This window comes from Ailuropoda melanoleuca, chromosome 5 (genome assembly GCF_002007445.2).
Source record: "Ailuropoda melanoleuca isolate Jingjing chromosome 5, ASM200744v2, whole genome shotgun sequence".
NCBI lineage: Eukaryota > Metazoa > Chordata > Mammalia > Carnivora > Ursidae > Ailuropoda > Ailuropoda melanoleuca.
In genome coordinates this window covers 130260658-130274583 of record NC_048222.1, presented here as the reverse complement: position 1 = coordinate 130274583, position 13926 = coordinate 130260658, and the positions used below count along the sequence as shown (strand labels likewise).

Here is a 13926-nt window from a genome sequence, read left to right as displayed (position 1 = left end):
ATGATCTGAATAAATGGAAATTGTGGTATGCTGACAGCATAAAATATATTCAGTCATTAAAAGTAATAAACTACAGGCAAAGTAGATGATTTGAAGGGATTCCCATAAGATACCGTTAAATGAGAAATGCTTGATGATGAAATGAGTTCACTCTTCTCTCATTTTTGTAAAATAATTTTTTTAAAGTGTGTGAGTGGATGTGTGCCCGTATTGCATTATATGAGCATGGACACAGCACTTTATCAGTATAGAGAAAAAAATTTTCTTTTTTCAGTGAGAAGGATATATGGAATGATCTGAGTTCAAATTCTGTTTAATCCACTTATTACTGACATAACCTTCCTCAAAATCAGTCCCCTCATCTATAAAACAAGGATAATAATGGCCACCCTGCAGGCTTGTTGTAGGATTTCCATGTGAACTGTGGGATGCATTCAGAGACTGTGGTCTCAGTCATTCACCCTTCTGTCACTAGCAACTAGCCCAGTGCCTAACAACTTCAGATGCTCAGTAAATATTTGTTGAAAAAATTAACTGTCACTATTATTATCACACACAAATAAGCAAAATATGAAGTTTCTGAGAAAGCCTCAGTTTAAGTGGATTAGTTACACATTTTAAAATCTGTAATAACACCAGGAAATACAAAGCTGCACTGAGTCACTATCCTAGCGTGTAAATGTGTAAACATAAAAAAGAGATAGCACATATGGCAGGCATCATGGTGATGATTTTCCCACGGATTATGTTTCCAGATTAGTTATCATCAGACACCAGGAAATCTAAGCAAACATTCACTGGCAGAATTTTAGCCCTAGCATAAAGATCCATTGTTTCTTTACCAGATTCACCTTCCAAGCTGATCAACAAAACACTTTATTCCACAAAATCCAGTCTCCTTATATTAACATCTATGCATGGTGATTTTTCTTCTATGCTTTTACTTAATTTTCTTTACAGGGTACCTCTTTCCCACATGTTTTTCTAACCCTATACAACTTGCCCCCCCCCCACCGGCTTATTTTCTTTTCATAAACTCAGATTTGAACCTTTCTTTCAGGTATTTTTCACTTGGGATTTGACCTCACTAAATGTCTTTACTTCAAATTCCTCAAAGAAAACCAAGGTGTTCGCCTTGATTTGAAAGAGAGGGAGCTGGCATTATGGAAGAAAGGACCTTGAGAGGTAGCTGTTAGCTGCAAGGCCCCATGTGAAGTTTTTCTGGGCTTTGGTGTCATCACTTGTAAAACAAAAACGGGTAAATTCCATTACTTCTGAAGTTCTTTTTCTACTTCTATAAATATACCTTTTCCTCCTCGTTATAAGGGAACCACTCATTCAGGTTTTATTGCATGAATGAGAACTCTGAAGATCTTCTCCAGAATCAATACTGAAAATGAGGCAGAATATTCGTCAACGTGGTAGCTTTGCGATGGGTGCTTTTTATCAGGACCAGTATGTGGGGAAGGACTCACCCGTTAGTCATTGTAAAATGTTCCACATAATCTAGGCAAGGAAGAATTATACTTTGGAGCCCAGGTAGGATAATAATGGCCCACCAAAAATGTTCACATCCTCATCCCCAGAATCTGTATGTTACCTTACCTGATGATAAAAAGAGACTGCGCAGATGTAATTATGTTAAGGATCTTGAGATGGGGAGATTACCCTGAATTACCTGAGTTGGGCCAATCTAACCACTAGGGTCCTTACAAGAGAAGCCAGAAGCGTCAGAGTCAGAGAAGGAAATGTGACCACAAAAGCAGAGGTCAGAATGATATGGGGTAAAGGAATGAGCACAGGAATGTGGGCAGCCTCTAGAAAACCGCAAAAGACAAGGAGGTAGACTCTAGAGCCTCCAGAAGGAATCAGCTCTGCCCACTCATTTTAGACTTATATTCTCCAGAAGCCACTAAATGTGTGATAATTTTTTACAGTAGTAACAGGAAACTCATACCCCAGCAGTCAATATATTATGTCCTGAAAAGTAGCTGTGTATAAAATCCCAGTTTATCCGACAAAGTTTGAATTAGGAACCTGCATTTGTCCATGAAAAAGGCGAACTAGATTGGGACACTGCCCTAGGGTTCAAGGGCACAAGGTGCCACTTAGCAGCCACCTGGGCAAAAAAGCACAAGGTTGAGAGGGAAAGGAACCAGGAACAGAGCTACCCCAGCGGGGTCAATTCACTGCAGCTGGTGTACAAACAGGCCTCGGCAATGCTCTTTACTGCTTCTTCTGGAACTGGGGGACCAGAAATCTGGGAGAGACATAATTTTATTTCATTTATATTTAGTTATTTCCTTTTCAGCTTTTCTTCAGCTTTCCTGTTAGTCTTTGGTTCTTTTTAAAAATACAAACCCAGCTGAAGCTTATACAAGTTAAAGGACTTCTAGATATAAAGGAAAATAACTACGTATCTGATCAGGTAGTGAAGAATGCCTTTAGCCTGCTAGTGAAGAATGTAATGGAAAGGAAAAAAAAATTTACAGGTCAGCATAAGGGCAACTTCAAAACTTTTGACAAAAAAATAATGATCCAGCAAGTATGCAATCTGTAAAATGGGGTTAAGAATAAACCTTCGAAGACCGTCGTACAATAAAATGAGAGAACATACACAGTACATAGTAAACAGAAAACCCAGACTGCATTATGGGTGATTGTGTGTGACACTTTCAGGCTGCCAGTCTCCAAGGTGGTGCCTCAGTGGAAATATTTAAGCAACTTCCTTCATCTGCAATACAGTCTGTCACAAGGGCTACTAGCCCTTAAAGGACTGCTTCTGTTTTATTCCCAACAATTCTACCTACAAACTGTTCAACACCACCCAAGCGGATTCAGAGCACAAAATCTGATCAGACTCACAGAAATCGGTATCACAGGTCCACCACTTAGTCTCTGTCACCCAGCCATTACTTGAAGTGACACACCAACAGATGTGTGAAGTTAAAATGCTCAATAAGAAAGATATTTCAACAATAATAATTTGACTAACTCCAAGAAATTCACTCCTCCATAAAGCCCTCTTTGATTCCAGCCCCCGCCCCCGCATTTTCTCATCTCTTACTATAATGACAATAGCGGGTGGGGGGGGTCTCCTCTCCTTCTGAACTCATGCAGCACCTCTTACCCCACAGTTTCACACCTCATTTGTTTGAATGCCATTGCACCAGTCAGATCGGATGAAAACTATTTCCTTTGCTGTCTCCCTGACCAGACTAAAAATGACTCTAATTCAGCAATTTCATCACCTAATGTAGCACCCAGCAAAATCAATCCAGATAAACAGGCTAAAATTATTGTGATAATATTCATGATAATTTTTACTTTTTTACTTGCTTACTGCCTATCTCCCCACACAAGAAAACAAGCTCCTTATGGACGAAGAACACGTCTGTCTTGCTCACTTGTGTACCCCCAGAGCCTAGCATAGCACCTGCCACGTATGAATGGCTAAAGGACTGAAAGTCAGAGGGGAAGAAAAACCAACTGCCTGCAACAGACCCAAAGGGAAGGAAGACTGGTAGTTCTGTACCTCCTGCCTTAACACTTTCCATAAAATCACAGAATCTGAGAGCTTGGAGGAACCATGCGGTTCACCTTTCCACATTTTGGGTTCCAAGCATAATGTCAACCATCACCATCCACTGATTAATCTCATTGGCCGTGAAGGGGAATAATGGTCACGGTATTAAAAAATGCAATGTCGTAAGGTATTTGTTTGCTTAACTTTTTTTGTATGTATATTTAATGTATTACCTTTAAGTAATAATATTAATTTTAATCTGCATTGTACTTTATAATCTAAAATTCCACATCTTTATTGAAGCATTAAACCTGTGCTCATGAGGTAACACATAGGACACACTTAGAACAGGCTCTGGCACACAGCAGGCAAAAGTGTCCACCTATCCTCATCATTAGCAAATCGCAACGTGTATAACCATGAAGAAACTCAGGCGTCCTTTTTCTACTCAAGGCCCTTCCAACAGTCTCATCCATTCTTTCTCAAAGAACAATTCATGGCTTACACAGAAATAGCTACCAGAGGACCTTCTCCTCATCTAACCTCTAATTTCCATAATGGGAAGAAAAGGAAAGCAGGTCCTTTCCTTCTCACTTCATTGTCACTATGCAGACTTTATACAAAAAGAAAAAAAGGGGGGGGGATAGAGAGAGAGAGGCAGCAGGCCTGCAAAAAAAAAAAAAAAGATAACTGCCAAGGAAAGACCTAGTAGGGCAAAGGTGGAGCCAGAGCATTAGGTGATTCTGCTGCAGGGACCACACTCTAGGAATCACTGGGGGGGGGGGGGGGATGTAAAAAAGGATTAAGGGGACCCATTGTAAAGGAAATCTCAAATGGACCTGATCAATATAGCTGGAATGGAGTATCTAAAAGATTCCCCAACTTCAGTACCAGTCTGGATTAGATGCTTTGAATTTGAAATCAATAGATGGCTTGAATTGCAATTGTTTTTTTTAAAACGAAATGTTATATGAGAATATGTGTTATAAAAGTGTGACAAAAGTTTGTAACTTCCAACATATACATATATATATTACCCGATACATTTTAAAATATATTCCAAGAATATGAAAACTTTAACTTTAAAGCAGGGTCTTTAGTTTAACTGCTGAAATACCGTCTTCTCAGGCCCCTTGATCCTTGATTTATGGCCAGCAGACCCATTAAAGGTAACCTGGAAAATATTTAAGAATCGATAAACTACTGCAAACAGGTAAGGATGCATGGGCATTTAGCTTCACCTGACCACTCAGTTAAAATCTGCCATTCAGCTTCAGCGTGGTCCTCGGCCTTTGGAAAGCAAAGGAGCTGAAGCCTAATTCTGGGTCATTTCTGGCATCAATGAACCTGTCCATGATCAATGACCTTATGACTGAACATCTTGTGATCATAACTAAATTATATCACTAATAATGTGTCATCTGAATTCAATACAAACATCTGCATATTCACCTGAAATATAGATTAGCATTCTAGATTTCATCTGGCTGAAAATCTCTATGTGTTTTACATGTAGAAATTACAAGAGGCAGGAAAAGTTGTCTATTTAGTACTGTAATAATAAACAGAATATGCAGATTTTGGAAGCAGTTCATTCTATACTCAAAAATAATAAAAACCTTCCAAATAATTAAGTACATAGAAAAATAAGTTGGAATTTATAAAAGTATCAAAAGAAAATACATTGGTCAGCTGTTTCTAAAAACCTAAATAGTATTATAAGGCAACAACTAGGGATTATGTAATAATTCTAATATTGTATAACTTTTTAATATGTAACTATTAATAACAATAAACAAAATAAGAACTGTGTTTAATTTTTAAGTGATTACACTTAAACCTGAGACCCTCAAAAAAAAACCCATTTGGGAATTTTCATATCCTGTGAGAAAAGATTAAATGCAGAATTTCAACTTCTGCTTTGAAAGAATGTTGACTTTGACATTTACCTATTTGGCAAAAACACCTATTCAGTTCAACTGAAATTCAGAAAGAGTGTTTATTCCTGGTTTTCACCTTTGAGCATTCTTCTAAACCCCCATTTGAAAAAGTAAATATGGGGTTTGCTTCTTCCAGTCTTATCCTAGGAGATACTTTTAGGTCATGTTGTCAAGGGTGCTTCGGGGCTCCCTTTCCCCCCCTTCTCTTTGGGTGAGAGGGTGAAGCGAGATTTATACCCAGATGAAAGGCATCCTTGTGTCTCTGGGTGCATTCTGTGAACCTCTTGCTAGCATACCTTTGCTAAACAAGCCTGCTCTTGCCCAAACCTCCATTTTTCAAAATCTCCGTTGTAGGGAGAGAGCGGAGGAGGGGGGTGGGAAGGGGGTACCTGGCAGGGATAGATCTGAAAAGAGCATGCGCTTTGGACCCAGAAGCCATGGATTTGAAGCCTAATTCGCTAACCCAGCAGGAAATTTAACCATGCAGTACTTCTGTTTTTTATCTCTTACATGAGGATTACTGTTCTCAAGGGAGTTGTGCTGGTGAGGTTACTAATGTAGGTCAAGTTCCAAGTACTGGCTTGGCCCCAAGTATTTGCTCAATAAACGATGGCTCACTACCCTGAACACTTCACCACTGCCTTCGTGATTCCAGATTTTACATATCCTGTGAAACAGCTGTAACACAGGTCTCATCAACTCCAAAGGTTTGGAATTTTCCAGTAATTTCTCCTCCTAGACCTTTGCTTTCAACATCCAACATTCCAGGCCGTTCCCGCAGGTACAGTGCAATGTGCCTGCCTTGCTCATGTGCGTCTAAATTTCTGGAAGGAGAGATCTAGTCACAGAAAATCCTAAGGCAGAGAAAAAAAGATCAGAGATTCTAAGATTATCCAGTTGGCATCTCCCAGGATCAAAACCCATTTTGGAAGGAGGGAAAGAACTTCTGCAAGTCTGAATGAGTCTAAGGCCTGTGTGGAACTGAGCTCCGGGCGCCGCCTCCCAATCCCTATAGGGAGAATGAGGCGCTTCTGGCCACATTTCCTCACCCTAAAGGAAGAAAAGCGGCGGCGGGGCTGCGTGCGCGCCTAAGCAGACACCCGCCCACGCGCGGCTCCGCCAACGCAAAGACGCAGCTCACTCCCCGAACCGAGGAAGAGGGAGGCTCCATCCGGACTCACTTCCTGCAGGGGAAAGGAAAGACTTCTTGCCGCAGGGCGGCCCGCGGCAGTTCCGCCCCTGGACCGGCCGGTAGCGGAGCGCGCCCCGCAGGCACTTACGTGGCGCAGCCCTCTCGGGAGGCGCGGGCAGGGAAGGCCGCCCCGGCAGCCCCGGCCTTCCCGCGGGACTCCCGGCCGACCCCGGCTAAGGGCGACGGCAGCGACGCCCGGGGAGCCCCCGGCCGGCGGAGGGGCGACCCCGGGAGTCGCACTGAGCGCCGCAGGAGCAGGGGCGCGCAGGCTGCCGCCGGGTCACCCACCTTTCTCACTCTGCGGGCCGTGTAGAGCCCCATCCCGTCCTGAACTCGGGAGGACTTCAGGGAGAACCTGTCCGGCACGTACATGCCCAGCATTTTCCCGGCCGCGGCCGCCGCCGCCTCGCTCAGCACCAGCGCTCTGCGCCCGGGCGGCGACACATCGAAATTTGGGGTGCTGGGATGGAGGGGAGAGGCCGGCGGGGAAGGAGGAAATGGAGTTTTCCTCCCAGAATCCCCACCTCCCCGCCGATTCCAGGATCCCCCGCGGCTCAGCCCCTCCTAGTCCCGGGTCTGGCTCAGCCCGGAGCCGCCGCGGCCGCTGCTGCCATTGCTGCCGCGGGGGCGCGGGGGGCGCGAGCTGGGGCGCTGCGGTCTCAGAGACGCCGCGCGCTGATTGGCCCGAAGTTGGCGGCTCGGACCCGCGCCGGGCGCGGTGCCGGGAGCGGAGCTGACCTCGGGGCCTCAAACCCAGAGGCGGGCGCGAGGAGAGGATCCGCCTGCTCCCCGCGCCCGGCGCGGCGACTTACTGACCGACCCTTGTCCAGCTCTGGGTTTTGCCCCGCCGAGCTAGTAGTACTCCAAGTCGGGGAATTTTCCTCTTTTTAGATGCAAAACGCAATGACCGTGACACAGCTGGGGGCATCCTCCAAAACAATTTTATGGAATTCCAGACTCTGAAAGTATGTTTATTGCCGGGCTACTGAAAACCGACCCTGCGGACTAGGAACTTTGGGTGCTTCTCACATCTAAGTTAATCGTCTTTTTTTTTTATGCTTGTTTCAGGGATTTGAATTCATAGGGGATCAGTAAGTGTGGTGATTAAAGGACAGAGAAGGGGGGTGTACACAGTCTGCAATGAATCCATTTCAAGTTAATCCAGAATTTGTCGCGAACAATTTAATATTTAAATCCAGTAGAAACTAGTACTTGTATGGCTCTGTAACCCAGAGAAAGTTCTTAACACTAACCAAGTTACACCATTCCTGAGTCCTTTCTTGCTTGGAAATCACCAGACCAGTCATAGATCCTCAGAACTAAGCAGAAGAGGAGGGGGAGATGGGAGGGAATGCCCCAACAATAGAATCCTGTATCACAGCAATGAAGCAACAGAAGTCTTGTTTTAGTGGTTTTAATAAAGTTTGGTACTGCTCAGAAGAAATTTTAAAAGGGTATTTTCTCCTTAAAGACAAACTAGGCGCTTTCTATTCATTTCTCTAATATTCTTGACAATTTTCTACCCTGAGCTCTTTTGGAACTCATTTGATGTTTCTATAAACACTTGGTGATGCTTATAAACATTAAAAATAATAATAGGAATTCTGACAACATTAACGACCACATTGTTAAAAAATAAATTCAACTAAGCAAATTTTAAAGATTATATTGACTGCATTCAACAATCCACAAATGGGGCAGCATGCAATCTGGCAAACAGAAAACAGCTTTAGGAGCTGTAGTAAATGAAAGACTTTTACAGGCAGAAGGAGGCAAGAACAAGGAAATTATAATAAACAAAAAAGCAGATTGGGTGTTGCAAGGTTGCTTTCTTTTAGGCGATGGCAGGTATCCATCTGGCAGATTACCTATCTAGTGCTCATCAGGCAACTCCTGATTGACTGGTTTAAAATTGCATTTCTATAAGAACCAAAAGTAATTAAGTTGAATCTCAGTTTGGCAACATGGAGCTTAGCATAAGTGACTCCATTTTGAGCCTGTTGTCTTGTTTTCAGCAACACACACACACACACCATGGAAATGATTTCTATTTCTTGACTAAGAAAAGCCTTGGAACAAAAATAGTTCCTAATTTCTTAAGTAGAAGAATTTTATTAAAATCATATAATAATACTTGGAGATTTTAAAGAATAGAATAAATGATCCTTTTTTTGAAAAATGTAAGGTAGCTTTGTCAGGGGTGGGAAGAACAATGCCTTAATTATTCTCTGAGTTTCTAACCCTTTGACCCACCATTGAAGATACTATCTAATCTTCTGTAGGGTGGAAATGAATCAATAAATAAATACAGTTTGGGGCACCTGGGTGGCTCAGTCAGTTAAGCATTGGACTCTTGGTTTCAGCTCAGGTCATGATCTCAGGGTCTTGAGATCAAGCCTGGAGTTGAGCTCAGCATGGGGTCTGCTTGTCCCTCTGCTCCTCTCCTGCTCGCATATGAGCACACCCTCTCCCTCTGTCTCTAAAATAAATAAATACAATCTTTTAAATAAATAAATAGTTGATTTGAATGGAATTTGAAATTAGTTGGCCTTGAAACACATAATAGGTGTTCAGTAAATATTTCTTGATTAAAATCAATTCTGAAGCTAATCGGAGATTTGCAAACTAGTGAATGAATGATATGCCTAAATTTCACTTGTACCCCAAAGAATCTGGACTAAATTGGTTTCCCTGGGGTCCTTTAAGCCAGTGCTATACCCAGGCCAGACCAGACCAGGTCCAGGTAGCCCAGCTGGAACCAGATCACAATCCAGAGGGTGGCCATGGCATTTTCCCCAGAGCACTCAGTCCTTTTTCAGACACAGCCTTTCAGCTTTGGCCCTTAAGCCCCGCTGGCTTTTCAGTCAAACGCTCTGCCGTGTCTCTTTGGGCACAGAAGTTTCCACAGCTTTTGATCATTAGAGAGAAAAAGAAATGTTTTCTGGTCTTGGTCTGACACAACCCTCATTCACTGATGACCCTTGTTTGGCATATCTCCCTTTTTGTTGAATGTTATGTTTCTGGGAAGCAAAGTTGTCAGCTTGAGAATGCTCATCTTTCTGAATGTATGTATCTTTATTAATTAATAAATAGTAAAAAATAATGCTTGTAAAGATAAGCCTGAAAGTAATAAAATGAGAAGCTTTCCAGATCTTTTATGAATCTCTCTCAGAGATTTTGTTACAACTGGCACAAACAGTAGATTTCATCAAAGACTACAATGTTCTTTTTACCTATGTGATGGACTGTTTAGAAGATCTGCCTAAAAGATGGAAACCAGTAATAAAAAGCTCTTAATGATAATCTCTGTTACAACACACAAAAAAGGATACATGTTTGCCAAATCAAAATGCATAATACTGGCTGGAAATTTGATTTTGAAGCCTGTAAGACAGTAGTTGTACAATGAGTCACTTCTTAGAACTTTAAAAGCTAGAAAGTGACTTTTCAATACTATCTTTGAAAAACGGGAAATTAAAAGTCTGTTTTATATCAAGAGTTTAAATCCAGTCTTTAAAAAATAAGAAAAGCAAAATATTGACATCAATATACTACCATGCACCTCAATTACTTATTCTAGAAAATATTGCACTATTTTGATGCAAGAGAAATGACTCTAAAAACATTTCTCCTTATTTTAATTTGCTTCTGGAGGAAATTTTTTTCATTGAGAAAAAAAGCAAACTCTACTTATTAAATTCAAACTTGGGTGCTGCTGCAGGCCTTGTTTTTTCATTACAAGGAAAGACTTGAATTATGATTCTATATTAATTAATTATTTTACCACCCATATTGCAAAATTCTTTTGATTGTGTCTTGGTTATTTATGACTGTTTTCAACTGCCATGGTAGAATGAAAGCCTGATAGAAAACAAAACAAAACAAAACAGTGAAGGTTATTTGTCTTTAGTTTCCTGAGAGTCAGAAGGATTTTGTAGTAAATGAATACAAAACCAAGTTTCCTGGGAAGAAAAGAATAAAAATTTATTTGGATTTGGTGTAACTCAAAAAAAAAAAAAAAATTCCTGAAAATAAAATCCAGAGTGGGGTTTTTGGATTCTTGCTCTAAAATCATTTCTCCTTAGCACTGATTCTGCAATAGCATTAGCACCATGGAAAGATGACCCTGAAACCTGAAAAAGTGCATATTTAATTTTCCTTAATCTAGTGGTTTTCAGTGATGATACCAAAGACTTGTATACAATACCAGAACATAATCATAAAATCCTTTAATTAGAAAAAACCTAGGGGCACCTGGTTGGCTCAGTTGGTAGAGCACGTAACTCTTAATCTCGGGGTCATGAGTTTGAGCACCGCATAGGTGTAGAGATAACCAAAAACAAACAACAGCAAACAATAACAATAACCAAAAAAAAAAAAGAAAAAACTTAGAAGTTATTGGGACTAAAGTGAGTAATGTAAAAAGAAAAGCCAAAGGATAAATCAGTGGTCATGTCCCCAAAAGTCTGTGCTGTTCATGGGGCATGGAGCAGCATATGGAAGAGTAACAAGAAGCTGAAGGAAAGTAAGAGGAGGAAACCGAGGAGGGAAACCAAGGATAGTAGTTTCCATGCATCGAGCCTAGTATATACCAGAAACCAGACTAGGTTCTTGGTAAACATTATCTTAAAGCCCTAACAGCCCTACCGTAACAGCCTGGCAAAGTAAATTTTATTAGCTCCATTCTACACACAAGGAAACTGAATCTCAGAGACATGATCAATCATAGTCAATTTCACACATCCATAAAGTGGTGGAGGTAATTCAAACCCAGGACTGGCTGATTCCTATGTCCCTGATTCTGTCTCCTGCTGATTCAGTCTGGTTCACTTTCCAGTTACATTTCCCATGAGCTTTAGGAGAGGAGGAACTCTCCACTTCTCTCTCTCTCTGTCCCTCTCTCATCTCCCCTCCCAATGCCCCACCCAAATCCTCCTCTAGAACTGGACAGAAAATTTGATTGGCCAAAGTCCATAAAATACTTACTCTGTTGTCCAGTGCTCCAGTTGGATTCAATCAACTGTATTGAATAGAAAGATCAAGTCCTGTGATTCTCCAAGGACATTTCCTCTGCAGAGAGTGACTGTAAGATAAGACACTGTTTTTACAGAAAGTTTCCCTGAACCTGGTGCATATTTTGAAGCTTGGCCTATTTATAACTACAGTCTTGTTCATCCACACATTTCAATCTACAGAAGAGATAATATTAAGAAGAATCAGTAATTAACAAAAAAAAAGCAATACCAATGCCCCCAGGTTTGTCAGAACCTCACAATTTGCTCTACTCGTTTCCCTTGTTGAAATAAAATGGTGACTTCAGAGCTGAACTACTATAAAAAGGGGGTGGGGGGTACCTTCACAGCATACCATTCCAAATGAGTAAGGAGAACTCTTAAAGTGATCATTTTCTATAAACTCTCTGAAACTATGTAGAGAGTAACCTAATAATTATTATAATAATGTCTTACTAATTATTTAGCAAAGAGAGGCACGAACCGTCCTTTCCTTAGAAAATGTTGTTTCAAATAAACAGCACAGTTGAGTGCTGATGTCTTGGAGACCTCTCCATCAAAAGGGGCACATACACAACCAATGATGTAATTCCCACTGAATCAGGGTCTCCATAAGGCCTCCTCTCTACAGTTTCTTTCTCACGTTCAACAGCTTGAAGTTTCACATAGTATTTCATCACCACAAAGGTAAGCTTCTAACTCCATCCTCTCAGGCTAAGTGTACGATCACAGCAAATTAGCACTGGCAATCAACAATATTAAAATTTCTCTCCGTTGTTTCCAGTTGTAACCTAGGACTATATTAACATATTTTACCTAAGAACAAAGAATATAGTTTTTTATTTAGTCGGTAGGTGAGTTCAAGACACTAATGTTCATTAACATTATTTTACTGTGTTTTAAAAAGTCTTTGTAATTAGTCTGCAGTATATTAATGTCACTTATTTCTAACATATCAACAAACTTTTCTGTTGCTAAAGTAGGTCTATAGACCTTAAGCTTTTATATCCAAACCTGATTTGGGAAGTACTGAAATTGTATACATGACAGAAATAAGAAACAATATATTATTCTGAAAGTTACCAATACTGCTTGCCCTGAAGGTAACTTAAATCCATTGTTACAAGAAACTTGTCAACATATGGAAAACCAAATTGGAAGACTTCTGTCTATGTGACAGGTATATTCTCCAGAGAAAAGATACCAAAACAAATTTTAAATAATCAAATGTGGCAAAAATAACAGATCCTCTTATACCATTGGGTCAAATGTTTCCTTCGTGGATTAAAATCCAGCCAGCCTTTGCGCTGCTATTCCCTTTATCTGAGAACTCAGTTATTGTAAGTCTCTCTTTATTGAAGGACACTATGCAGCTGTGAAAAAAAAAATTGGTGTAATGGTGATTCCTCAAGTCATCAGTTCTGAACGTTTCTGCAAAATTTCACCATAAAGAATCTTAGGCCAGAAGGAAGCAAGAAGAGTTTTTTTTTAAAAAATCACACAGACCATATTAGAATCTGTGGTAAATTATATAGGCTACCCACAAAAATAGCTTCTGGAAACCTCTTCCCCAGACGCAACTGCCAACATATTCTCCCTCCTTTGTTTCTACCATGAGGAACTCCCTTCTGTTAGGAGTGCTTCCCAGTCTCTGCTGGAGTGGTAGGGAGCCATGGAAACAGCAAGAATTCGGGAATCAGAGTATGAGTTTGAGTCACGGAGCGGAGTATGAACATGAGGCCGTCGGGAAGGTTAATAGCCACTCAACTACAGTGAGTATCATACTGCCAACTCTGCAGAACCCTGGACACAAAGTAGGTTCCAAATCAACAGAAATTATTGTTACTGTTATTATTACCATGGATCAGGACTCCATTTCATTGCAATACTTCAGTGTTCTTCACCAAGCCATCTAGGTTTTGCTCTAATTACACAGAAGCGAGTCCATTAATCTGCTCTGTGGCACATGGCAGCCCCCGATCATCGTTCCAGGACAAGAAGAGCGTCTTTATAGCTTCATGATGCTGACCATAAAACAAGAATGCTTCCGCAGAGGGGCGCCTGAGTGGCACAGCGGTTAAGCGTCTGCCTTCGGCTCAGGGCGTGATCCTGGCGTTATGGAATCGAGCCCCACATCNTCGCAGAGGGGCGCCTGAGTGGCACAGCGGATAAGCGTCTGCCTTCGGCTCAGGGCGTGATCCTGGCGTTATGGAATCGAGCCCCACATCAGGCTCTTCCGCTATGAGCCTGCTTCTT

At 41.3% G+C, this 13926-nt stretch overlaps 1 protein-coding gene across 1 annotated transcript in view; it reads right to left on the bottom strand.

Annotated features, from left to right (window-relative positions):
• PRDM5 (PR/SET domain 5) overlaps positions 1 to 7505 on the bottom strand; it is a 189800-nt gene extending 182295 nt beyond the window's left edge. Inside the window, exon 1 of the mRNA XM_034661743.1 lies at positions 6947 to 7505. Within this exon, the coding sequence (XP_034517634.1) occupies positions 6947 to 7039 (93 nt within the window). The 5' untranslated portion in view covers positions 7040 to 7505. The remainder of the gene's footprint in view (positions 1 to 6946) is intronic.
• Positions 7506 to 13926: the final 6421 nt, after the last annotated feature.